This window comes from Halichoerus grypus, chromosome 1, assembly GCF_964656455.1.
Source record: "Halichoerus grypus chromosome 1, mHalGry1.hap1.1, whole genome shotgun sequence".
Classification (NCBI taxonomy): Eukaryota; Metazoa; Chordata; class Mammalia; order Carnivora; family Phocidae; genus Halichoerus; species Halichoerus grypus.
In genome coordinates, this window is record NC_135712.1 from 145,265,916 (window position 1) to 145,290,887 (window position 24,972).

Below are 24,972 nucleotides of genomic sequence, written 5' to 3' on the forward strand. Positions count from 1 at the left end.
TAGTTCCTCCCTTCCTTCCTTCCTTCTTTCCTTCTTTCCTTCCTTCCTTCCTTCCTTCCTTTTTCAAGATTTTATTTATATTATTTGACAAAGAGCTCAAGCAGGGGGGAGTCACAGGGAGAGGGGGAAGCAGGCTCCTCGCTGAGTTAAGAGCCCGATGCAAGACTCAATCCCAGGACCCCGAGATCATGACCTGAGCTGAAGGCAGACACTTAACCAACTGAGGCACCCAGGCGCCCTGTTATTCTCAGTTTCTCTACTTAAACCTTTGTTGACAGTAAGAAACCGTTTTATCTGTTTTAGAGCAGTTTGTTTCTTCTGTTTTTCATTTTCTTTTTACTTTTGTATGAGTTACTGAACATTTTGGAATCACACTGTTTTAGAGCAGTGCTACCACACTACTTTATATACATTTTTTCCATCTCAGAATGGGGCCATTCTATATGTATCATTCTGAACCCATTTTATTCTACTTTATGGTCACACTGTGATTTGATTAACTTGCATTCTGGTGTATGAATTCTGGCGATGAGTGTATGTATGTGATTTTCTTAGCATGACTCCCAGGAAATTAACTGGATCTGATAAAATATCCTGATGAATTTCAAAGTGGATTATATTGAAACTTCGGTATATTTCCTACTCTCAAAATTGTAGAGGAATCATTTAAAAGTTTCATGTAGTGTAAGAAATTTTCAAACTGGGGTGTGCTGGAGGATAGTAGGCTCTGGATGGTGAAATCTGTGCTCGGATCCTGGCTGTCTGAGTGAACTGGACAGAGACCTGCTGTTTGTCTTTCATCCTTCATTTCCTGTCTTTAGAGATGGAGCAGCAGTTACCTCATCAGATCAGCAATACAGTGAAAGTGTGTGGTAACTGACAAGTGATATATGTATGTGCATTTCTTTCCCTGGATATATTTTTACCTTCATCTGGGACAGTTACCATTTTTTTTTTTTTTCAGGATTAAGACCCATATTTTGAAAATAATTTGGAAATTAGTCTTTAAAAATGGAGGGTGGGGCGCCTGGGTGGCTCAGATGGTTAAGCATCTGCCTTCGGCTCAGGTCATGATCCCAGAGTCCTGGGATCGAGTCCCGCATCGGGCTCCCTGCTCTGTGGGAAGTCTGCTTCAACCTCTGCCTCTCTCTCTCTCTCTCTCTCTCTCTCTGTCTCTCGTGAATAAATAAATAAAATCTTTAAAAAAAAAAAAAAAAATAAAAATGGAGGGTGAATTTTATAGAGTGTCTTTTCTTTTACATATAGGCGAAAGAACTGAGAGATATATATGAACTAATATACCTTTTTTTCCTTTTCAGGCAATTACTATCTTAACTGAATTAATTAGGGAAAACTTCAGAAACAGTAAATTAAAACAGTGCCTCTTACCAACCCTTGGGGAGCTGATCTACCTTGTAGCCACTCAGGTGAGACCATCTGATTAACTCTATTGCTCTTTGACCTGTTCTGACAAATCCTGGCTGACAAGTGTTAATATCCTATAAAAGTTGTTTTGACTTTGCCTCTTAGAGCATACCTAAGGAACCCTGGGGAAATTTTACCTCTGAAATATTAAGTCTATCAGTGTCTTTCTGTCTGTCCCTATCCTTGTCTGTCTGTCATGTTCCCTCTCTCTCCCATTGCCTCCTAGGAAGTATAGGAAATTCTCAAGGCATATTTAAAAACCAATTGACCAAAAGTCCCCCAAACTACTTTCTAGATTGCTACCATCTTTGACTCCTTCAAGAGGAGGCCATTGGTTCTTTGTGTATAAAAGCTTCCTTTCAGTTAAAAACACTACTTTGTGCAAATAGAGCTCTTAACATGGCCATGAGAGTTTGTGACTACAGAATTTGACTTTTTATTTAAGTTACAATATTGAAGTGCTATTGAATTCAACAAAAAAATTAGTATTTCTTTTGTGTTTTTTTCTGAATGTTATTGAATTGATAATGATAAATTATGAGTTATTCATTTGATACTGAGGTTTTTTTTTTTTTTATTAGTTTCAGAGGTAGAATTTAGTGATTCATCAGTTGCGTATAACATCCAGTGCTCATTACATCAGGTGCCCTCCTTAATGCCCATCACCAATTATCCCCATCCCTCCACCCACCTCCCCTCCAGCAACCCTGTTTGTTTCCTAGGGTTCAGCATCTCTTATGGTTTGCCTCCCTCTCAATTTTCATCTTATTTTTCCTTCCCTTCCTTTATGTTCATCTGTTTTGTTTCTTAAATTCCGTGTACGAGTGAAAACATATGGTTTTTATCTTTCTCTGACTGACTGCTCGCTTAATACCCTCCAGTTCCATCCATGTTGATGTAAGTGGTAGGTATTCATCCTATCTGATGGCTGAGTAATATTCCATTGTATATGTACACCACATGTTCTTTATCCATTCATCTGTCAGTGGATGTCTGGGCTCTTTCCATCGTTTGGCTGTTGTTGCTGCTATAAACATTGGTGATACTGAGTTTTAAAGAAGTACTGGTAAGTTGTAGTTGATTAGGAAGTTCTCTCACTGTATTTATGATGTTTTGTGTCCTAGATCTTGCTCAAATGTTGTATAACCTGAGTATCCTTAGTATCTAAATTAAACTGACTTTCTACCATAATTATTATAAAACATCATTATTTAAAATCATTTAGCTGCATAATTAGTAGTGGTAGCTGGTACAACAAATCTGTCCTCCTCCTTTTTTTTTTTCATAAATGTTTTGGCTATTCTTGGCCCTTTGCATGTTGGAATCAGCTTGTCCAGTTCTGCAAATCATTTAAAGAAATTGCATTGACTATGCAGATCAATTTGGGAAGTACTGTTACCTTGATAATTTTGAGTCTTCTGCATATTTGGAATTGTACTGAACCCATGTGTCAGTTAGGAAAGTATTGGTATGTTGATGGTATTTTGTCTTCCAGTGCATAAAAATGGCACTTCCGTATATTTCTATTTTTAGAAATACTTTCATTTAAGTTAGTTCATTCTATTCATAAAACTTTTGTACATCTATCTTTGGTTGAATTTGTTCTTAGGTAATTTTATATTTTGAAGAGACAACACATTCATGAAGCTAGAAGACTAGTAAGTCAAGAAAGGTATATGGGGGGGCGCCTGGGTGGCTCAGTCGTTGTGTCTGCCTTCAGCTCAGGTCATGATTTTAGAGTCCTGGGATCGAGCCCCGCATTGGGCTCCCTGCTCAGTGGAGAGACTGCTTCTCCCTCTCCCTCTGCTGTTCCCTCTGCTTGTGCTCTCTCTGTGTCTGTCTCTCTCTGTCAAATAAATAAATAAAATCTTAAAAAAAAAAAGTATATAGGGAAAGTGGCTTTCCTATTTTTGTTCCCTATAAGCCTCGTTCCCCAGTCTAATCACATCCCTACTTGTATTAACAAAGTTACTTTTGTATGTATGAGCAAACAGAAATGTAGATTCTTATTTTGATTCATTTTTATGTCCAATTAGGACAACTTGCTTTTTTTCTCTTAATAGTTATACACTCCTTAAATTTATTTAGGGGCGCCTGGGTGGCTCAGTCGGTTAAGTGTCTGCCTTCGGCTCAGGTCATGATCCTGGGGTCCTGAGACCGAGTTCCTCATTGGGCTCCCTGATCAGTGGGGAGTCTGCTTCTCCCTCTCTCTCCTCCCCCTTGCTTGTGCTCACTCTCTCTCTCTCTCAAATAAAAGAAAATTACTTGAGGGAGAGAGAGCATTAGCAGGGGGAGGAGCAAAGGGAGAGGGACAAGCAGACCCCCCACTGAGCATGGAGCCTGACACAGGGCTCCATCCCACAGCCCTGAGATCATGACCTGACCCGAAGGCAGACGCTTAATCAAATAAGCCACCCAGGTGCCCCAATAGTTGTACACTTTTAAGAATAGCCTATGGACTGACTGAGCCAACCAGGCATAGCCTATGGAAATACATACACTGGAGTTATTTCTTAATTAATGAATATATTTCTTAATCAGTACTTGGGGCTCCCTCCTCCCTCCCTCTCTCCCTCTTGTCTCTCCTCACCTGTGCCAAGTTTGGTGAAAGGCAGTTTTACTTTACCTTGAGTCCTCAGGGCCTTGACATCAAAGCTCAGACTGACTAAGTTTTGCAGGCCCTCAGAGTAAAAGAAAACTCAGTGCTCAGTTGAGCTCTCACGCTTGCGATTATCTAATTTTTGGTTTGATTCTTTGTTTTCCTGTCACATCTCTGATACATTGTAAGAATGTCAGAATACAAGGTGTTGCTTTTATTAGAAGAGGGGTCAGGTACCTAGTCTGCAATCTGATCAGGGTTGAGAGTCTACTCATGTAAGTGGCATGCAATCAACTGCACATGTTTAAAGATTACAATTTGATCAATTTTGATATATGTATACACCTTTGAAACCATCACCACAGTTCAGATAATGAACATATCCGTCACCTCTAAAAGTTTCTCCACACCCTTTCTAATCCCTCCCTCCTGTCCCTCTTCCTGCTCCCAGGCAACAGCTGATTTGCTTTCTGTCATATAGACTAGTTTGCATTTTCTAGAATTTTATAAATGGAATCATACAGACTCCTATTTCTATTTGCTTTGAAAAGTAGATCTAGAGAATCATTTTCTTTGGTACGTGTTTTAATTGGATATAAGCTAAGGCTATTTTCATAAAGGGATGATTCTGTGGCATTTGACTACAACTTAGGATAGCAAACTAGAAAAGGAAGTTATGTCCCTGCATCCATAAAAATCAATACCTTTTCATGAGATGAGGGCTTTTGTGGCATTGTCAGTTTGAATACACGTGAACCTTAAAATCTCAGGTCAATGCTGACGTAGTGAGACTGACCTGAAGCAAGAGTGTATAATACAGAGACCTAAGCCCTGTCCTGTTGGCTGTCTGGGAGCAGCCCAAGGTGACAAGCTTGAGGATGGAAGACCAGAGTAGATTCTGCAGAGAACATTAGGAGGCAATACATTTATGGTTTACGTATTTTTTTCTTTTATCAAGGATACCTCCCACCTTGAGCCCAGGTATTCCTATTTTGTCATTTTTTTTTTTTTTTTTTGCCCAGCCATTAATGATCTTTCACCTGGTCTGTTGTAAGAACTCTTAGATGGTGTCCTTGCTTTATTCTTGTGTCCATTACAGTCTATTTTCCAGACATTAGCCAGAGTGAGCCTGTTAAAAACACATGAGAGAGTACGGCGTCCTTCCTCAGAGCCCTCCAGTGCTTCTTGTCTTGCTTGTTGGCACCACCAAATCCCACCATTTGCCCTGGTGGCCACTGTGGGCTGCCTTCCCAGTGCCTGTGTGACCTCAGCTCTCACTGCTGTCCTGCTCTCTTCCTCTTCCCGCCACATTGACCTCCTCACAGCTCTTTGAACCCACCATGCCATATTCCTGCCTCAATGCCTTTGCACTTACTGTTCCTCTTGCTTGCAGTGATTTCACACCCTCCCCCCACCAGATGTTTGCGTTTTCTCTGTTCAGACCCCTTCGGAGAGCCTTTTCCTGGCTCTGTGCAGTATGAGATGGAGCCACCCTGTCTACGGTCTTCCTCTGGCTCCTTACCCTGCTCTGGTTTTCTTTATAGTAGTCCTCACCGTCTTGACTTACTTGTCTTATTGGCTCTTCCTCTACCTACCTCTTCCTCTTCCTCCTTTCCCTTCCTCCTCCTCCTCTTCTTTCCCCACTAAGCACTATTAAAGCAGAAAATTTGTCTTGCTCATGGCTGTGTGGCTCTTGTTTAGAAGAATTCCTGGCACTTCGCGGGTGCTTTTATAATGCACGACCTGCACCAAGACCAGCAGGAACAGGAGGGAAGTGAGCAAGGAGGCAGGGCTGGAGAGACTGGCCAGGGCATGTGCAGGAAGGACTCCTTGCCTGAGTCGGATGTCTTCGTCTTGACCCTGTGAGCAAGGGGAAGTCATGAAGGCTTTACAGAAAGGAATTGACGTCATCTGGTTTAAATACCAAAAAGATGACTCTGGCTTAAAGGTGGAGAATAGATTGGAGAACGATAAGAAAATATTCTGAACCCAAATGCGAGTAAGCAAAGTAGGAGCAAAGTTAGGAGTGAGAAGAGGGTGTTTCAGGAAAGAGTCAATAGGGCTGAATGTAGTTTATGGTCCATGAAGGAGGACTGAAAAGTGCCTGCTGGACTGAGTGACATGGAAGTCACCGGAAACTCAGCAAGAGCTGTTTTAGGTACTTACTTACTTTACTTTGAGTGAGGAAGTCAGAAGAAGGCCTCCTGGAGTGTGCTGAGGCTTTAGCAGGAGGTGAGGAAGCTGGGAAAGGCAATGTGAAACGAGAATGGTTGTGAAAAGTTGTGGGGGGGGGCTGGGGGCTGCAGGGGGCCCTGTTTGAAAGATGGGGACAGTTAGCCTATTCTAGCAGAAATGGAAAGGACCCGGTGGACAGGACTTTGAAAATTTAGGAGCGGTACGGGATAGTCCATAACCTAATGACCCTGAAGGAGGCAAGATGCGAATGGGATCCTGAGCCCACATGGAAGGGTGGAGGATCCTCTCCTGGTATAACACTGGGTGTAAGTAGCAGACAGTTTCAGGTGTAGGAACACTGGGAGCTCCTTTCTCACCACTTCCATGATCTCTGAGGAGGAGGAAAGCAGGTGCAGTGGTGGGAGGATCCCAGGTGTGAAGTCGTCCTTTCGAAGAAGGAATTGGTCAGAGAGGAACGAATGGGAGGCTGCAGAGTGATATTGAAGGTCCCTGGGCTTTCAAAGCCTAAGTCATTCATGGACTCTCTGTGTTCTGGGGTCCACCCTCTATGGGCCCAGCTGCCTGAGCACAGACCTGGAGAAGACAAGCCACTGGCTCCCTCCAGGGTTGGTTTCCCCAGAGAGGGGAAAAGGGCATGTTGGAGGGTGAGGTGTTCAGGCTTTTGGCAGGAGTGATTGAATGGTAGACCACGGCATCTAAGTGGCCGGGAGGGAGGGTAGGTGATACATTACAGACAGATTGTGGTAGATGGGGCGCCTGGGTGGCTAAGTCGTTAAGCGTCTGCCTTCGGCTTGGGTCATGATCCCAGGGTCCTGGGATCAAGCCCCTCATCAGGCTCCCTGCTCAGCGGGAAGCCTGCTTCTCCCTCTCCCACTCCCCCTGCTTGTGTTCCTGCTCTTGCTCTCTCTCTCTGTCAAATAAATAAATAAAATCTTAAAAAAAAAAAAAGATTGTGGTAGATGTTTTGAATAAGTGAGCTGGAAAGGAGGAAAATTGTGTTTGGAAGTTAAATTGGGTGCTGAATTAGTGATTTTTAATCTGGAGCAGCAGCTTGGGATGATAATGTCTCGATTATGACTGAAATTTTTTAAAAAAGATTTTATGTATTTGAGAGAGAGAGTGCGTGCGCACGAGAGCATGGGGGAGCAGAGGGAGAAGCAGACTCCCTGCTGAGCAGGGAGCACGTGGGGCTTGATCCCAGGACCCTGAGATCATGACCTGATGGAGTCAGATGCTTAACTGACTGAGCCACCCAAGCACCCCAGCTGTGTGGAATTTTGTGATTGAGGATTTGAAAAACAAAACAAAACAAACAAAAAACAGAAGGAAAAAAGTGAGGATATGGTTTTAATGGGTCGTAAGTCTCATCGTAAGTGTAAAAAACATTTGGATCAGTAAGGTACCAGTTCTAAAATTTGGACAATCTTAAATATTTTCTCTTAACGGTAACTAATTTCTTTTGCTTTAAAGAGATTAATTTTCCCCACCTTTCTCTGTGGTACCTGATTTATATTTTGATTTTATTTGATACACTGCAGGAGGGTTTTAGTGGTTATTACCCTAATTTGGTTCTTTTGTGAGAGAATCATTGCCGATATCATTAAAATTAGTGGACCTGCTAATCACATTTGCTTATTTTTTTTTTTAACACATTGTCTTATTAGGTAACATACTCTCTTTTACTTGTACTTATGGGTCATCCTGAATATTCCTCAGAACTGTGTATTCCATGCCTTCAAATCGTTTCAGATAATGTAATAACTTTTAGGTAGGAATAACTGTATTATCATCTACAATTATCAACAGAGTAGTTTCTCTACCAACTGGATCATATTGTCATTTCTCACTTCTTTTCGTCTGGTTTCTGATGAAGGAGTCTGATGAACATCATATAGAATATGATGAGAAAGAGAAATACCTTGTATGTACAATGTAGTAAAAGACCTCCTAACGAGGTCAGAACTGTCAGGTAATCTGTAATACTTTAAATAGAATATTAAGAAGTTTTAGATAGTTTGTGTATTTGAAACTGCCTTTTTCTTGAACGGGTTAATATCTTTTGTGCTGTTAGCTTCACGGCTTTTCCTTCCACTTCATTTTAGGAAGAAAAAAAGAAGAACCCTAGAGAATGCTGGGCTGTCCCCTTGGCTGCATACACGGTGCTAATGAGGTGCCTTCGGGAAGGGGTAAGCCTCCTTTGTTGTTCTCTGTAGACACCCGCAATTGTAATAACCCTTCAGGCACTGTGTGCGGATTGTAGCCTGCAGCGGTGAGGAGCCTGTCAACCAAGTATTGCTCTTGAATTTAAATAATCCCGACAAGCCACCGTGAGCAAGTGACCTACAGCGGAGCACGTGTAAAAATGAACTAGCTTTCTCCTTCACTTTCAAAAATGTCTTGCCTTTTAAAAGATGATAGCAAGCACAAACAACATAAGTAGCTTTTTTACTAACATATTCTTAATCCTCCCCTGCTTTTAAACTTATTGATACACCAGTTTCATAAGCAAGGTGTATGCAGGGAATTTTCTGTGAGCCTCAAAAGCCCCATGATTATCTTGTCAGGTTGCCATTTTGCAGTTCAGAAACAGGAAGCTCCCACTAGTATCCATTGATTTTAATATTAAGTAGTGTTTATTATGTGATTTTTTTTTTTTTTTAATTTATTCACTGTCCTTCTCATGCCATTGTTAATGGCTGAAAACCAGCCAGCCGGCCAACCAACCAACCAACCAGGATGTGTAGCTCCTGTGTGTTACAATGTAAAGGATTTAGTAGCTGACCTAAAAGGTTTGCAATTTCTGTTTCTTTAAACCATTTGACATCGTTTCACCCAAGGCAAAGCCATAGGTGAAAAACATTCCTTAAGGAATGAAAAAATATGTCACAATAAACATCTTCCTTTTGAGTTCATTACTTGCTGCATTGTATGGAAATGGAATGATGTTGCAAGTGGAGAAGAGCTCTGTGAGATTTTACCCCTAGTGATCCAGAAGTGCAGTTTGAACACTCCCAGCCTGTAGGGTTGAATGCATTGTCAGCCGTCGTTATGGGATATGAATAAAGCCGGTAAATTCTACTTTATCAATAATACAAGAATTAAGTCATGTTTATCTGTAGTCACAAGACATGCTTTAGTTTATTGTTCAAGGCCTCAAGCTAGGCACACTTGGGGGCACACAGATGAAGAAGGTGAATATTCTCTTCACACACTGATCCCACCTCTTGCAGGAGATAAGATAAAAATACAAAGTGGAATATGTTGAGTGTATAAATATGAAAGAACAAAATATGGGAACTCAAGGGAGAAAGGAGTCTTCTAGAAACTTTCTTAATAGTGTGAAGAAATTTTAAAAACTTTGTATTTTAATTTTTAAAAGTTAGATTAATGTGTAGTAAAAGATGATTAGTTCTAGTCCATGGGGTTATATCCTTTATTGAATATCTTCTCCCCACCCCTTCCTGTGTTTATCACTCTACATGTAATATGAAGAAGAATGTCTGATATCCATGTATATTGTTATTAAATAATTATTGTTAATATTTATAATGACATTTTGTATTTTAGTAGCACACGTACCTTTCAATGTCTTGGTATGTATAATAGGTCTTGTGTATTTTTCATGAAGAGGGAAGGAAGTCCAGGACTCTCTAATTTATGAAAATCTTGTTGTCTATCTGAAAAGCAGTTAGATATGTGCTTGGACAGCACATGCCCGTGTCCCTTGCTTTTCAAAAGTTCACGTTACACCACTTCACTTTTACGAAAGACCCATGCTAGCACTTGTTTTCTCTAATTGAAAGAAATGGAAAGAGGATTTCTGCTTCTACGAAAAAAAGCAAAAAGCAAAAATAGCATTCAGGGTTTGTTTTGCAACGAGTTGTTACACAGCAGGCTTTCCCCGGCCCCGCAAGACAGGGAGAGCAGCCCCGCCATGGTCCTTCCTTTCCCCGGAACTACACTCAGCATCTCAGCATCGAGCCACTATGGCTTTGAACCGTGTCGTTGAGCACCTGTGCTTTGTCTTGATGTATTTTCTCCATCCGTTAACAAGATGTGTCCTAAGGTATCAGAGAAGCCTGAGAGAGGTTATTTTTGGGGTCTGGGAATGCTCAAAATCTTGTCTATTTATGTAATTGCTCTTTGCTTTACACCACTGGGGCTTAGGAAAGGTTTCACAGAAACATGGTACTTTTGGATAGTGGGGGAAGCCTGAACTCTAACATTGTCTCTATAAGACAGATAAATTAAGGGATGATTATATTCCCCCTAAAAAAGGGTTTCTGTTTTTATAAAAATAACTCAATTGTAGCAGTTCTTTAACATATAGGTCTAATGTCTTTAGGACATAGTTGAGGGTAAATAATTTTTAAGCCTCTTATTTTCAACAATTAAAAACTTTTTTCCAGGTAGGAAAACTGTTTTCCTAGCACCTACTGGTATTTCTGAATGTAGGTTCTTTTTTGAAATTTATGTCACAAACAAAAGAGCATGTGAAATTTATGTGTATGCTTATATGTATGGTTAAAAGCACACACTTTGATACACCCACTCTCTTGGGGAAAAAAAAAAAAAAAGGCTGGTGGCTTAGAGAATTCTTCTCTGTCCCTCTTGGATTGCAGCTTACTTTTTCTTTCAAGGAGTAGCTACTATTCTGACTTTGTGATAAACATTCCCAAGTTTTTCTTTATCGTGTTTCCATCTTTGTATTGCTAGATATTTCTTTTCTGCCTTTCCTTTTCCTTTTCCCTTTTCCCCTTTCCTTTTTGAGAGGGAGGGACAGAGGGAGATGGAGAGAGAGAATCTTAAGCAGGCTCTACACCCAGCCTGATGTGGGGCTCGATCTCACAGCCCTGAGATCATGACCTGAGCCGAAATCAAGAGTTGGACGCTTAACCAACTGAGCTACCCAGGTGCCCCTGTATTGCTAGATATTTCATTGACTGGTTCTTAAGGTTAAACTTCATATAAATAAATGGCACCAAATCCTGTGGAGACTTAATTCTTTTGCTCTAATGTTAGGTCGAGATTGATACATGCTAATTGTGAAAACTGTTGTTCATTTATACTACTGTGTAGTAAGTTGGAATATGCCTCAGTATACACAGACACACATGTGTATCGGTTTATACTCCCACCAGTAGGGTATGGGAGTACACCTGAACCCACATCTTGAACATTTGATATAGTCAGACTTTAAGTTTTTGTCAATTTCATGGGGGCATTAAATATTTTCTCATAATAGTTTTAATAATCATTTTTGTGATTACTAATAGGATCACAATCCTTTTTTATCTTTTTTTTTTTTTTTTGGTTTTCTACTGCTTTGTAGGAATTCTGTATGCTGCCTCCCTTACCGCAAGCTTATTGTTATAAAATGTTTGAAATATTAGAAAAGGAAAGAAAACTCTAATGGTGACCTTTATTTCCATCACTTAGTTTCAACAGTTTTTAACATTTTGCTCTCCTTGCTTTGTTGTGATATAGGTATATATATTCATGTGTACATTCATTTATTACTCATTTATTCATTTCTTTATTTTCTGAACTGTTTGAAAAAATTGCAGATGTCATGGCACTCCACCCACTGGAATTTTTATGTATTCTGGATATTAATCTTCTGTTGTTTATATGTGTTACAGATATTTTATGATTTGTGGTTGTGCTTTTCATTTTCTTTACAGTGTCTGTTGATAAGCAGAAGTTCCTCATTTTAATGTAGCTAAATTTATCAATCTGTTTCATTACGATTTGTGCTTTTTGGGTCTTAAATGCTTCTCTACTTCATCATTAAGATGGTCTATTCCATTTTCTTCTAAAAGCTTTATTATTTTCCCTTTTTCTATTTAGAACTTTATTTGCAATTGTTTTGTGTGTGTGGTGCTATGTATGGGTAGTTTTATTTTTAAAAGTAATATGGGTATTCTGTTCTCCCAGTGCTATTTAATGAGAAGGTCACCCTCTCTCCACTGCTCTGCAATGTCCCCTGTCATATCAGTGTCTCTTCCTGGGCTCTATTTGTTTCTGTTGGTCTATCATCTGTCTCTGTGCCATACTATCCAAATGAATATTTTCTATTATTTAATAATTTTCAAGTATATGGGGAGTTTTCCCTACTAACATAATCTTTTTTTTTTAAGATTTTATTTATTTGAGAGAGAGCACGAGAAGTGGAGAGGGGGAGAGGGAGAGGGAGAAGCAGACTCCCCGCTGAGCAGGGAACCTGATGTGTGGGACTCAATCCCAGGACCCTGGGATCATGACCTGAGCCAAAGGCAGATGGCCAACTGACTGAGCTACCCAGGTGCCCTAATGTAATCTTTTTCAAGAGTTTCTTAGCTATTTTTGTTCCTTTCACTTGTATATAGTTTTTACATTCACCTCTTCAGTTGCACCTGTTGGGATGTTAAGAATACATCTGTAAATAAATTTGAGGAGAGTTAGTGGATATTAGTAGAAAATGGAAGGCCTACTCAATGAGAAGACTAATAATAGGAGAATGACACATTTGATTAAAAAAAAACTGAATTACGGTAACTGAAGTTCCTTTGAATTCTTAATGACATTCAGCTAACATATTTAATTTATTGCTTATGTTAACTCTCTCAGATGTAGGTCTCATTCTTTACAGCTAACGTTTATGAAACCCATATTATGTCCTAGCTGGGTACAGGAAAGGGAAAGATGAATTAAGACACTGCCTTGCCTTCATTTTTTTAGGAAAAAGAAATGTTTTTATCCTTAGTTCTGTGTGCCAGCCTTTTATTGTTGTTTTTGTAACTTCATTTGCTTTGGTTCCTTTGTGTAGTCACTAAGACTACACAAAGGAACTAAGACTAAGACTAAGACTAAGACATACATTTTAGGCTATTAATTGTTCTCTCATTCTAGTGTTAGCTGTATCTCACTAGTTTTGACATGTTAGTATTTCCAATGTTGCTATTTTATTGATAGTCCCTAGTTCTCGTTTTAAATTTGTCCTTGATCCAGGTTGTTTATGGATGATTAAAACTTTTTCAGGTGGGTGCGATTTTATTGCCTTTTTTTTTCTTTGTTAAAATAACGAAGTTGCATTACCTTATCGTCAAGAATGTGGTTTGTCCTATTTCTCTTCAGATGTAAAAAAAAAAAAAAAAAAAAATTGTGGTAAAATACATGTAACATAAAACTTAACCACTTTAACCACTAAGTATATATAGTTCTGTGGTATTGAGTACATTTACATTGCTGTGCTATTTCTGTTGTTTTAAATGTAGTGAGATGTTCTTTTGCCTCACTTACTGAATTTTTTTCTGCATCAAAACTTCGTAATGTGTCTTGTTGAATATGGGCCATTGATTATGGACCTGGTGAAAACCAGGTTTTACCCCTTTTCTTTCTTTCTCTAATTTCTGCTTTGGGAAGAAAGCAGTACAAAAATTTTACTTCATTTTAATTTGATATGTAGACTTCTTAGAAGCCAAATTTAGTTTTAAAATACATATTTTGGGGCGCCTGGGTGGCTCAGCTGTTAAGCGCCTGCCTTCGGCTCAGGTCATGATCCCAGGGTCCTGGGATCGAGCCCCGCATTGGGCTCCCTGCTCCGCGGGAAGCCTGCTTCTCCCTCTCCCACTCCCCCTGCTTGTGTTCCCTCTCTCGCTGTGTCTCTCTCTGTCAAATAAATAAAATATATATATTTTTTGTTAATTATGCATAGAAATTGGCTTTGTCATGAGATATTTATAAGTGTTATAAGAATAAAGCATTTTCTAGTCAAATACATTGAGACACTGGATAAAACAAGGTTGAACAGTTGTGTGTGTGTGTGTGTGTGTTTAGGACTTTTCAGAGCTTGTAATTTGACTCTACTTGGGGGGATAGTGTGTGCAACATTTTCAAAGTAATTTGCCCACAGACCCACCTTACCCTATGCCATGTTGTGGGATGCACTTTGGGAGAGGACGCTATGGACTGACACTGAGACTGTCAGGAGTTTGTTAAGATAGTTTTCAGTAGGTTTTCTCTTTTTTAAAGTTACCTAAGATATTATGACCATGTTTTCTAAACAATCAACCTACTTTCTGAACATGCTTTCTGTAACTTTAACAATGGTGATAGAGATGTGAATTAGATGTTTTTGTCCTTGTTACAGATGGCAGTGCTTAGGTGGAGAGAGGGGAAGTATTTAGAGAGTAAGAGACATAGGGTGGACCACAAAAACAACAGGAAGATCTGGTGTGACTCTTGAAAAAGGAGTATGGCAGTGTGGAAGGAAAGGTATTCATGATACTGACTGACTTTCAGAATTGGGGCTGGCATTTCAGAGACCTTGAACTGGGAGCCGGAAGATGTGGATTTCAATCTCACATGTGCTACTCTTTAGTGGTTTGGTGTTGGTCAAGGTCTGGGCACCCCACCTGGTGGTATTTCTTATATAGGAGGGTACTTGTTCTTGATGATCTTCCATGAGCTTCTGGATTGGGCCCCCTCTGAGTCTGACAAATTTCCCTTCCATTGCTTTGATCTTCATGTTTGCATACAGTAGCAAGGAGTAGTTCCCTCCTTGGGATCATTGCTGTACTGATCTCAGGAATATTTGGCAATGAATTTACATGATGTATGTTTTATATGTGCATGGAATAAGGGAGGGTGAGAAAGGTGACCTTTCTCTGAGGTGTTTATTTTTATCTGGGTAGGTAGCAGCCTATTCTACAACACAAAAAGAAGCTGGAAATAGCTCCTAGACAATTTCCACATATTTGGAGGAAAAGATTAATTTGTATATTTCTATCTGATCAACCACATGTTTTTTGATAGCCTGTGTAATAGTCTGCATATAATTATAGGTGCTGAACTGACATGGCAGAGGTTGTAGTTAAAAATATGAGGTTCAAAAAAAAATAAACTGTTGGCTTTATTATTTTATTTCTGAATAATAGCTCATTCAATAATTTTGAAGTAACAAAATTATTTTAAGAGGAAATTTCATTTTTTAACTAGAGCTCTCTCTCTTTTTTAAAGAAAGCTAGTGGTAAAATTGTTTATGTGTTTAATTAGAAAAGACTGGGCTTGACTTAGAATGAAGTGCCAGAGATGTTAGCCATTATACGTATTATCTTTGAAATGTTTTAGACAACCAGGGTTCCTAAAACAAGGAGAGAAATGAGTTAAAATTCTTGGTTTTTGATAAGAGTTAAAATGTACAGTTATATTTTCTGATTTGTTATTGTAACAGTTTAAGTTTCATCTTCTAATAAAGACATATGTGTGCCTCAACATCAGGTTCTTTTTCGGTACTCATTGCTCTGTTGATGTTTCTGCAGTGAGACTGGGCAACATGTATGTGGAATAGAAATGATCCAGTGTTTTCTTTATTACTATCCATGATTTTTTTTATTACTTTATTGATGGTATATGACAAGGTTAGTGCTCCCCAAGCCCCTCCCTTTCTTTAGGGGTTCTGGGATGGAAACTTTGTAGAGGTCAGGAGATTCTCAGTGTGTTGGGGGATGAGTTGGAGCAAGGACTTCCCAGCAGCTGGGGGCCTCTCTTTCCTCTTGCTCTCACTGGGGCTGGTGGTCCAGGGGGCTCTTACTCCTTGGAGGCCATGTGGACCATAAAGTCTATCACCTGGTTGCTGTAGCCAAATTCATTGTCATACCAGGAAATGAGCTTGACTAAGTGGTCATTGAGTGCAATGTCAGCCCCAGCATTGAAGGTTGAAGAGTGGGTGTCCCTGTTAAAGTCGCAGGAGACAACCTGGTCCTCAGTTAGCCCAGGATACTCTTGAGGGGTCCCTCCCATGCCTGCTTTACCACCTTCTTATTATCATTGTATTTGGCAGCTTTCTCCAGGTGGCAGGTCACATCCACAACTGATATGTTGGAGGTGGGGACATGGAAGGTCGTGTTAGTGAGCTTCTTCTTCAGCCCAGAGATGATCTTGCCTATGGTTCTGGCAGTGCCAATAGAAGCAGGGATGATGTCCTGGGCAGCCCCTTGGTCATCACACAGAGCTTCCCAAAGGGGCTGTCCAAGGTCTTCTGGGTGGCGGTGATGGCATGGAGTCATGAGTCTCTCCATGATGCCAAAGTTGTGATGGATGATCTTGGCTAGGGGGGCAAAGGAGTTGGTGGTGCAGGAAGCATTGCTGGCAATCTTTAGGGAGTTGTCATACTTCTCCTGGTTCATGCCCATCACAAATACGGGGGCATCAGCAGAAGGGGGAGAGATGATGACCTTCTTGGCCCCACCTTTCAAGTGAGCAGAGGTGGTGCCTTATCCTTATCCATGGTGGTGAAGATCCCTTTGGACTCCACAACATACACAGCACCAGCATCACCCCATTTGATATTGGCGGGATCTTGCTCCTGGAAGATGGAGATGGGCTTTCCATTGACAAGTTTCCTGTTCTCAGCCTTGACTGTGCTGTTGAATTTGCCATGGGTGGAATCATACTGGAACATGTAGACCATGTAGTTGAGGTCAATGAAAGGGTCATTGATGACGACAATATGTATTTTGCTTGAGTTAATAGCAGCCCTGGTGACCAGGCACCCAATACGGCCAAATCACTTCATTCTCACCATCACCATTGTGTTTCAGGGGTGTGGCTGGCACTGCATCGGAAGATGCAGCCATCTGTCAAACGGGGAGGAGTAGAGAGCCACTATCCACAATGTTTTGAATGCTATTCAGTAAGATGAAGTAAGGATGGAGTTACCTAATGTGTTTTGAAGTGAACCTTTGAGAATGGCATGAGGAAGTGATCCTAAGTTAGTACAAAGTGAGACTGACCAGCTTCCAGAGAGTTGGTGTAGGGTAAGAAGCACAAAGCATGGCATTTTCCATGCAAGGTTGAGGTTGCATCTCCTCTCCTCCTGTGGCAGGTAACTTCACAGGGGAGGCTTCAGAGTTTGGCTTTGCTGAGTTCAGTATGTGAGAACTGGTGAAATATCAATTGTAATACCTTTCAAGGATTTACATTGGGTGGGTGTAAATTTTCATTTTCATTTGACTTATTTTTATCCCATTACATGCTTTGCACTGTTAACAAATCCTGTAGCTCTTCTGTTTCTTACTCATTTAATACCTGTCCTTATAGTTTTTCTATTTATCTTTTTATTATTTTTAGCTTATGGTATTATGGTTAGAGGAAAGGGTGTTTGTATGATTTCAATCCTTTAGAATTTGTTGAGACTTCTTTCATGACTCAGTATGTGTATACTTAGGGGAAAAAAAGTGAATTCTGCCATTGTTGGATAATATGTTTTTTTCCTGTCCATAGGTCAAGCTTGTTAATCTGATAGATAGGGATATAAATCTTCTGTATCTGTGCTGATTGCTTCTTTTCTCTTTATTTTATTAGCTACTGAGATAGGTTTGAAATGCTTTCTTTGGTACAATTGCAATTTTGTTGTATTTTGCCTTTATGTATTTTGAATATTAGTTATTAGATATATAAAAAAATTAGATTATATTTCCCTTGGCTTATTGAAATTTTTATCATTATTTTGTTACTTAAAAATTCACCAGTATGGGGTGCCTGACTGGCTCAGTTGGCAGAGCATGTGACTCTTGATCTTGGGGTCATGAGTTTGAGTCCCATGTGGGGTGTAGAGATTACTTATTAATAAATAAAACTTAAAAAAATAACCAGTAATGGTTTTTGTCCAAAGCCTATTCTGTCTTACACTAATTTAGTTATACCATCATTTGCTGGGTTAGATATGACTGGTATATCTTTTACCATTCTCTTGTTTTTAGCCTTTCTGGTTGAATAACTTTATTTTTTTTGATGTATCTCTTCATATTGTATTTAAAAAAATTTCTGCTTTACAGTTTTTCTTTAGTATTTAGTCCATTTACATTTATCGTAGTTGTTGGTGTAGTTGTATTTATAGCTGCTATCTTATTTTGTGCTTTTGTTTATTCTGTTTTGTGTTTTTTTTTTTCTTCATGTCTTTTTGGTTTGTTTCTTTTAAATAATTCCTTTTATTCTTTCAGTAGTTATTCTCCTGCTCTTGTTTTTGAAATCTATTATTTCTGTGAACACAATTGTAGGTTGACAGTATTTTTAACAATTAAAGATATTGTTTTAGTGTCTTTTGATTGAACTTGTTGCTGTTAAGAAATTAGATGTTAGAACAACTGTGGCTCTTTTGAAAGAGATACTCTAAATCAAGTGAGGACCTACTTACGCTTTTAGCTTTTGGACTTCCCCTCCTGCAGTATCCTCTCCCTAACACACACCTTCAGCCCCCAGCTCAGATCAGTGAGGGGTCAGGGAGATGGGAGAGTTACTTTTTGATCATCTCTATTATACTTGATTGTAGTCACAGGAAGCTCTAGCTTTAACTGGGGCTGGGTCTTCATCTAACTTCCAATTTGTGTGGGCCATCACCTTGCCACTCATTCCTCTGGTTCATCTTGTCAGACAAATGCTCTCAGTGTAAACATCAGCTTGAGAGCTCTGGGTACCTCTCAGAGTTCTTGCCTATACAGTCACTGGCCTAAGCATTTGGTACTAGTTCATTGATGCTTTTAAGAAGGTTTATTTTCTTATTTTTTATCGAGCATTTTTAGTTGCTTTTAGAGGGAGAGAGTTGTCCAGGTATCTATTGTAAGAAATAGAAATCCTATTCTCTTGATTGAATGAGTTAATGAAACAGTAAACCAAACAAAATAAACTCCAGGTACCTTGAAGTCTTTACAAGAAAGATCATGGTTTTACTAAATCAACAAATGTGAAAATAATTAATGTCAGTATTTTAGGTGTTAATTTTGGTACTCTTTTTTGGAAAAGTCGGCATGTAGACTAACATTGGCAGCAAAACTTTTTTGTTAAGACTACCCACAATACATTAGAATTGTTTAACATTATTAAAAAATAGTACAGCTCTTCATTAATAAGCCTAGTCATCATAGGCTTATTTTCATAGGATAATTTCTAATCATCATAGCTTTTATCCTCATAATATGATGAAATAGGTCTTTGATTTGAATGACAGATATTAGTTCAGTCCAGTTATCCCTTCCAAAGAGTTAATTAAGCAGAAAATAGCACCAATCTTATTGCTTGTATCGTGTCCCACAGGGGATTTCAGAGGGACTAGGATAGCTCATTTCAGGTAGTAGCAAGTTGAATTGGCCTGACAGCCTCACTGAGTTCATAGAGAACTGGGATGACACATGGCTCCTTTCCAACCTAAGTGCTAAAATAGTGGTGGTTTTCCAGTACTGGGAATGAGTCCTCTAGGAACTGACTGACAGTTGTGATGTAAAGCACATGTTAAGGTATTTGAGAAAGTCCTTCCCCCTCTCAAATTGCATTTTCCCCCTACATGCAGAGCAAAGGTTCAGAACCTAATGAGAAGACACAGAACAAGGCATATGGGATACAAATATCATATGTGTATGTACTGAGAGCTAGGGAGGATGGAGGATATAGCTTAATATCTTTGGGCGAGTAGGTGCCCTTATATTGCACTCCTTTGTAGGGAATTTTTGTACCATCCAGGTACAGCTGCACTTTCCATGTGGAGTACCCATTTAGGTAAGACTTAAGATGGGGAATATGAGAAGACAGCTCTAGGTGGTTGGGCCTGGGCTCAAGGAAAAAGGGGCAGGAGTTGAGCTGAGCAGTTAGGCATGCTCAGTTTATTCTTTCCAAATTTGCCAACTAGGTGAAGCATTTTTTAAAAAAATTTTAATTATTTATTTGAGAGAGAGAGACACAGCGAGAGAGGGAACACAAGCAGGGAGAGTGGGGGAGGGAGAAGCAGGCTCCCCACTGAGCAGGGAGCCCGATGTGGGGCTCGATCCCAGGACCCTGGGATCATGACCTGAGCCGAAGGCAGACGCTTAATGACTGAGCCACCCAGGCGCCCCTAGGTGAAGCATTTTCTCTTGGGTAGAATGAATAAAGGGACAGAGAGAGGATGAAAGGGTTATATTAATTTATTCTTGCCACACAGAAGGAAATATCAGGATTGGGGAGGAAACAATGAAGTTCAGGTATCTTTAAAACTTTTTTTCTAGCAGCCTTAGAATTCATACTTTATGATATTAATAATAGGAAGAAAAAGTAACATTAAAATATTCTACTTAAAAAATATTACTTTTTATGACCTAGGTTAAGTGTCCATGTTTGTTGTTTAATTTCCAAACTGCCTTGTGTTTTATTATTTTTATACATGATGAAGCTGAAGCACAGAGGTGAAAATGCCCCAGGATATATAGCTAGTAGAATGTAAAATAATGGTGTGAACCTAGATCTAACTCCGTATCTTCTATTTTTTTTTACATTTTCATGAAAAATACATAATTTTTTGGTTGAAAAAGTAATACATGTGTACTGTAACAATTCAAATAATGTAAAAATGTCCAAAGTAGAATTAGTGGACCCCACTTCCCACAACTCACACATACTATACTCACCATTAACAGGTGTTGTATCTCTTTCCTTTACTTATGTATTTACATATGTATATTTTCTTGTTAAACATGGGATTCTGCATACAATTTTTAATGTAGTTTTCAATATTTCGTTTGACCTATAACTTAAATAAACTCAGATATTTAATGTGTATGTTTTGCAAATATTTTCTCCCATTGTAAAACACTATGAGGCATAATGGTGTCATTAAGGGTAGAAATTTACAATTTTTATGGGGGTTACTTTACCAATGTTTTCTTTTATGCTTAGTGCCCTTTTTTCCTTAAGAAAGCTTTGTCTACCTCAAAATGGCCAAGATATTCTTTATGATCTCTTCTAGAAGCTTTTTTGTTTTAGCTTTTGCATTTAAGTCTGTGACTCATCTCAAATTAGTTTGTGAGTATAGAGTTTCCTGGGGTGTTTTATAGTTCAGAACATAGTTTAACATGGTAATGTTTTGTGTGATCTTGAAAAGGACATTGTGTTTTACTTCTGTTGAGTAGAGTGTTCTATCCATGTCAAAGTTGGTTGATAGTGCTATCTTTCTATATCCTTACTGACTTTCTGGCTATTTGTTCTGTCAGTTATTGAGACAGGGTATTGAATTTCCCAGCTAAAATTGTGGATTTGTCTGTTTACTCTCTCAATTTTGTCAAGTTTTGCCTCAGGTATTTTGAAGTTCTGTTGTTAAGAGGCATACAGTTAGGATTGTTATATTCTGTTGTTGAATGACTCTTATCTTTGTGAAATGACCTTTATCTCTGGAGTTACTTTTTGCTCTGGAATCTACTTTCCTGAAGTAGTATAGCCACTCTGGCTTTCTTTTGATTCACATTAGCATGATGTATAGTTTCCATTCTTTTACTTTTAACCTGTGAATTTATTTATAAGGGGGTTTCTTGCAGATAACCTATATGTGAGTCTTGTTTTTAAAAAAATCTAATTTGAGGATCTCTACTTTTTGATTAGTATGTTTAGACTGTTATATTTAGTGTGATTGTTGAAATAGGTTTAAATCAGCCATTTGTGTTCAATTTGTCCACCGTTTTGTTTTCTTTTTTCTTTTCCTACCTTCTTTTGAAATTAATTGACTTTTAAATGATTCCATTTTATCTCCTTTATTGGCTTATTATTCATTTTTTTACAGTGTACATCTCTAACTTATCACAGTTGACCTTCAAGTAATGATACATAGATTGATATATATATATATATATATATATATATATATAAGAACTTTGTATAAGAAGCTTACACCAGAGCTTACTGTATATAACGATATACAAATTTATATATCCTATATAAGAACCCTATATAAGACCATTACACCAGAATACACCTAGTACTCCCTTTCTAGCCTATTATTGTACATTTTACTTCTACATTTTATATTTTTAAAAGATTTTATTTATTAGAGTGCATGCGTGACCAGGGGAGGTGGAGGGGAGGGGCAGAGGGAGAGGGAGAAGCAGCAGGGAGTCTGAGGCAGGGCTTGATCCCAGGACCCTGGATCATGACCTTAGCTGAAGGCAAATGCTTAACTGACTGAGCCACCCAGGCGCCCCTGTTCTGTTTTGTTTTTCAGTTTCATTGAGGTATGATTGACAAAATTCCAAGATACTTAAAGTATACATAGTGATAATTTGATATGTGTATATATATGTATATATGTATATGTATACATACACATATACATACACTGATACATTCAATATGTACATTTGATATGTATATATATGTATATATGTACATACATATATGATATGTATACATACGCATATACATACACTGTGAAAGGATTCCCCTGTTGAGTTCATTAAAACATCAATCACCTCACATATTTACCTCTCTCTTCTTTTTTGGATGAGAACATTCGTATTCTACTCTTTAAGTAAACTTCAATTGTACAATACGGGGTTATCAACTACAGTCACACTGTTTTTTTTTTTTTTTTTTTTCCAATGAAATTTTATTTTATTTTATTTTTAATTTTTTTATTGTTATGTTAATCCCCATACATTACATCATTAGTTTTAGATACAGTGTTCCATGATTCATTGTGCATAACACCCAGTGCTCCATGCAGAACGTGCCCTCCTCAATACCCATCACCAGGCTAACCCATCCTCCCACCCCCCTCCCCTCTAGAACCCTCAGTTTGCCTTTCAGAGTCCATCGTCTCTCATGGTTCTTCTCCCCCTACGATTTCCCCCGCTTCATTCTTCCCCTCCTGCTACATTCTTCTTCTTCTTTTTTTCTTTCTTAACATATATTGCATTATTTGTTTCAGAGGTACAGATCTGAGATTCAACAGTCTTGCACAATTCACAGCGCTTACCAGAGCACATACCCTCCCCAGTGTCCATCACCCAGTCACCCCACCCCTCACTCCAGCAACCCTCAGTTTGTTTCCTGAGATTAAGAATTCCTCATATCAATGAGGTCATATGATACATGTCTTTCTCTGTTTGACTTATTTCACTCAGCATAATACCCTCCAGTTCCATCCACGTCGTTGCAAATGGCAAGATCTCATTCCTTTTGATGGCTGCATAATATTCCATTGTATATATATACCACTTCTTCTTTATCCATTCATCTGTTGATGGACATCTTGGCTCTTTCCACAGTTTGGCTATTGTGGACATTGCTGCTATAAACATCGGGGTGCACGTACCCTTTCGGGTCCCTACTTTTGTATCTTTGGGGTAAATACCCAGTAGTGCAATTGCTGGATCATATGGTAGCTCTATTTTCAACTTTTTGAGGAACCTCCATACTGTTTTCCAGAGTGGCTGCACCAGCTTGCATTCCCACCAACAGTGTAGGAGGGTTCCCCTTTCTCCGCATCCCCGCCAACATCTGTCATTTCCTGACTTGTTAATTTTAGCCATTCTGACTGGTGTGAGGTGGTATCTCATTGAGGTTTTGATTTGGATTTCCCTGATGCCGAGCGATATTGAACACTTTTTCATGTGTCTGTTGGCCGTTTGGGTGTCTTCTTTGGAAAAATGTCTGTTCATGTCTTCTGCCCATTTCTTGATTGGATTCTTTGTTCTTTTGCTGTTGAGTTTGATGAGTTCTTTATAGATTTTGGATACTAGCCCTTTATCTGATATGTCATTTGCAAATATCTTCTCCCATTCTGTCAGTTGTCTTTTGGTTTTGTTGACTGTTTCCTTTGCTTTGCAAAAGCTTTTTATCTTGATGAAGTCCCAATAGTTCATTTTTGCCTTTGCTTCCCTTGCCTTTGGTGATGTTCCTAGGAAGAAGTTGCTGCGGCTGAGGTCGAAGAGGTTGCTGCCTGTGTTCTCCTCTAGGATTTTGATGGACTCCTGTCTCACATTGAGGTCTTTCAACCATTTGGAGGCTATTTTTGTATGTGGTGTAAGGAAATGGTCCAGTTTTATTCTTCTGCGTGTGGCTGTCCAATTTTCCCAACACCATTTGTTGAAGAGACTGTCTTTTTTCCATTGGACATTCTTTCCTGCTTTGTCAAAGATTAGTTGACCATATAGTTGAGGGTCCATTTCTGGGCTCTCTATTCTGTTCCATTGATCTATGTGTCAGTTTTTGTGCCAGTACCATACTGTCTTGATGATGACAGCTTTGTAGTAGAGCTGGAAGTCCGGAATTGTGATGCCGCCAGCTTTGCTTTTCTTTTTCAACATTCCTCTGGCTATGCGGGGTCTTTTCTGGTTCCATACAAATTTTAGGATTATTTGTTCCATTTCTTTGAAAAAAGTGGATGGTATTTTGATGGGGATTGCATTGAATGTGTAGATTGCTCTAGGTAGCATTGACATCTTCACAATATTTGTTCTTCCAATCCATGAGCATGGAACGTTTTTCCATTTCTTTGTGTCTTCCTCAATTTCTTTCATGAGTATTTTATAGTTTTCTGAGTACAGATCCTTTGCCTCTTTGGCTAGATTTATGCCTAGGTATCTTATGGTTTTGGGTGCAATTGTAAATGGGATCGACTCCTTAATTTCTCTTTCTTCTGACTTGTTGTTGGTGTATTGGAATGCCACTGATTTCTGTGCATTGATTTTATATCCTGCCACTTTACTGAATTCCTGTATGAGTTCTAGCAGTTTTGGGGTGGAGTCTTTGGGATTTTCCACATAAAGTATCATATCATCTGCAAAGAGTGAGACTTTGACTTCTTCTTTGCCGATTTGGATGCCTTTTATTTCTTTTTGTTGTCTGATTGCTGTGGCTAGGACTTCCAATACTATGTTGAATAGCAGTGGTGATAGTGGACATCCCTGCCGCGTTCCTGACCTTAGGGGGAAAGCTCTCAGTTTTTCCCCATTGAGAATGATATTCACTGT

General features: G+C 39.1%; 1 protein-coding gene across 4 annotated transcripts in view; it reads left to right on the plus strand.

Annotated features, from left to right (window-relative positions):
- Nucleotides 1-24,972, plus strand: part of ULK4 (unc-51 like kinase 4) — a 594,792-nt gene that overhangs the window by 88,742 nt on the left and 481,078 nt on the right. For all 4 annotated transcript variants that reach the window (XM_078073211.1, XM_036080328.2, XM_078073222.1 and 1 more), the window contains exons 18-19: nt 1,320-1,427; nt 8,323-8,406. In XM_078073211.1, coding sequence (XP_077929337.1) covers nt 1,320-1,427; nt 8,323-8,406 — 192 coding nt within the window. The remainder of the gene's footprint in view (nt 1-1,319; nt 1,428-8,322; nt 8,407-24,972) is intronic.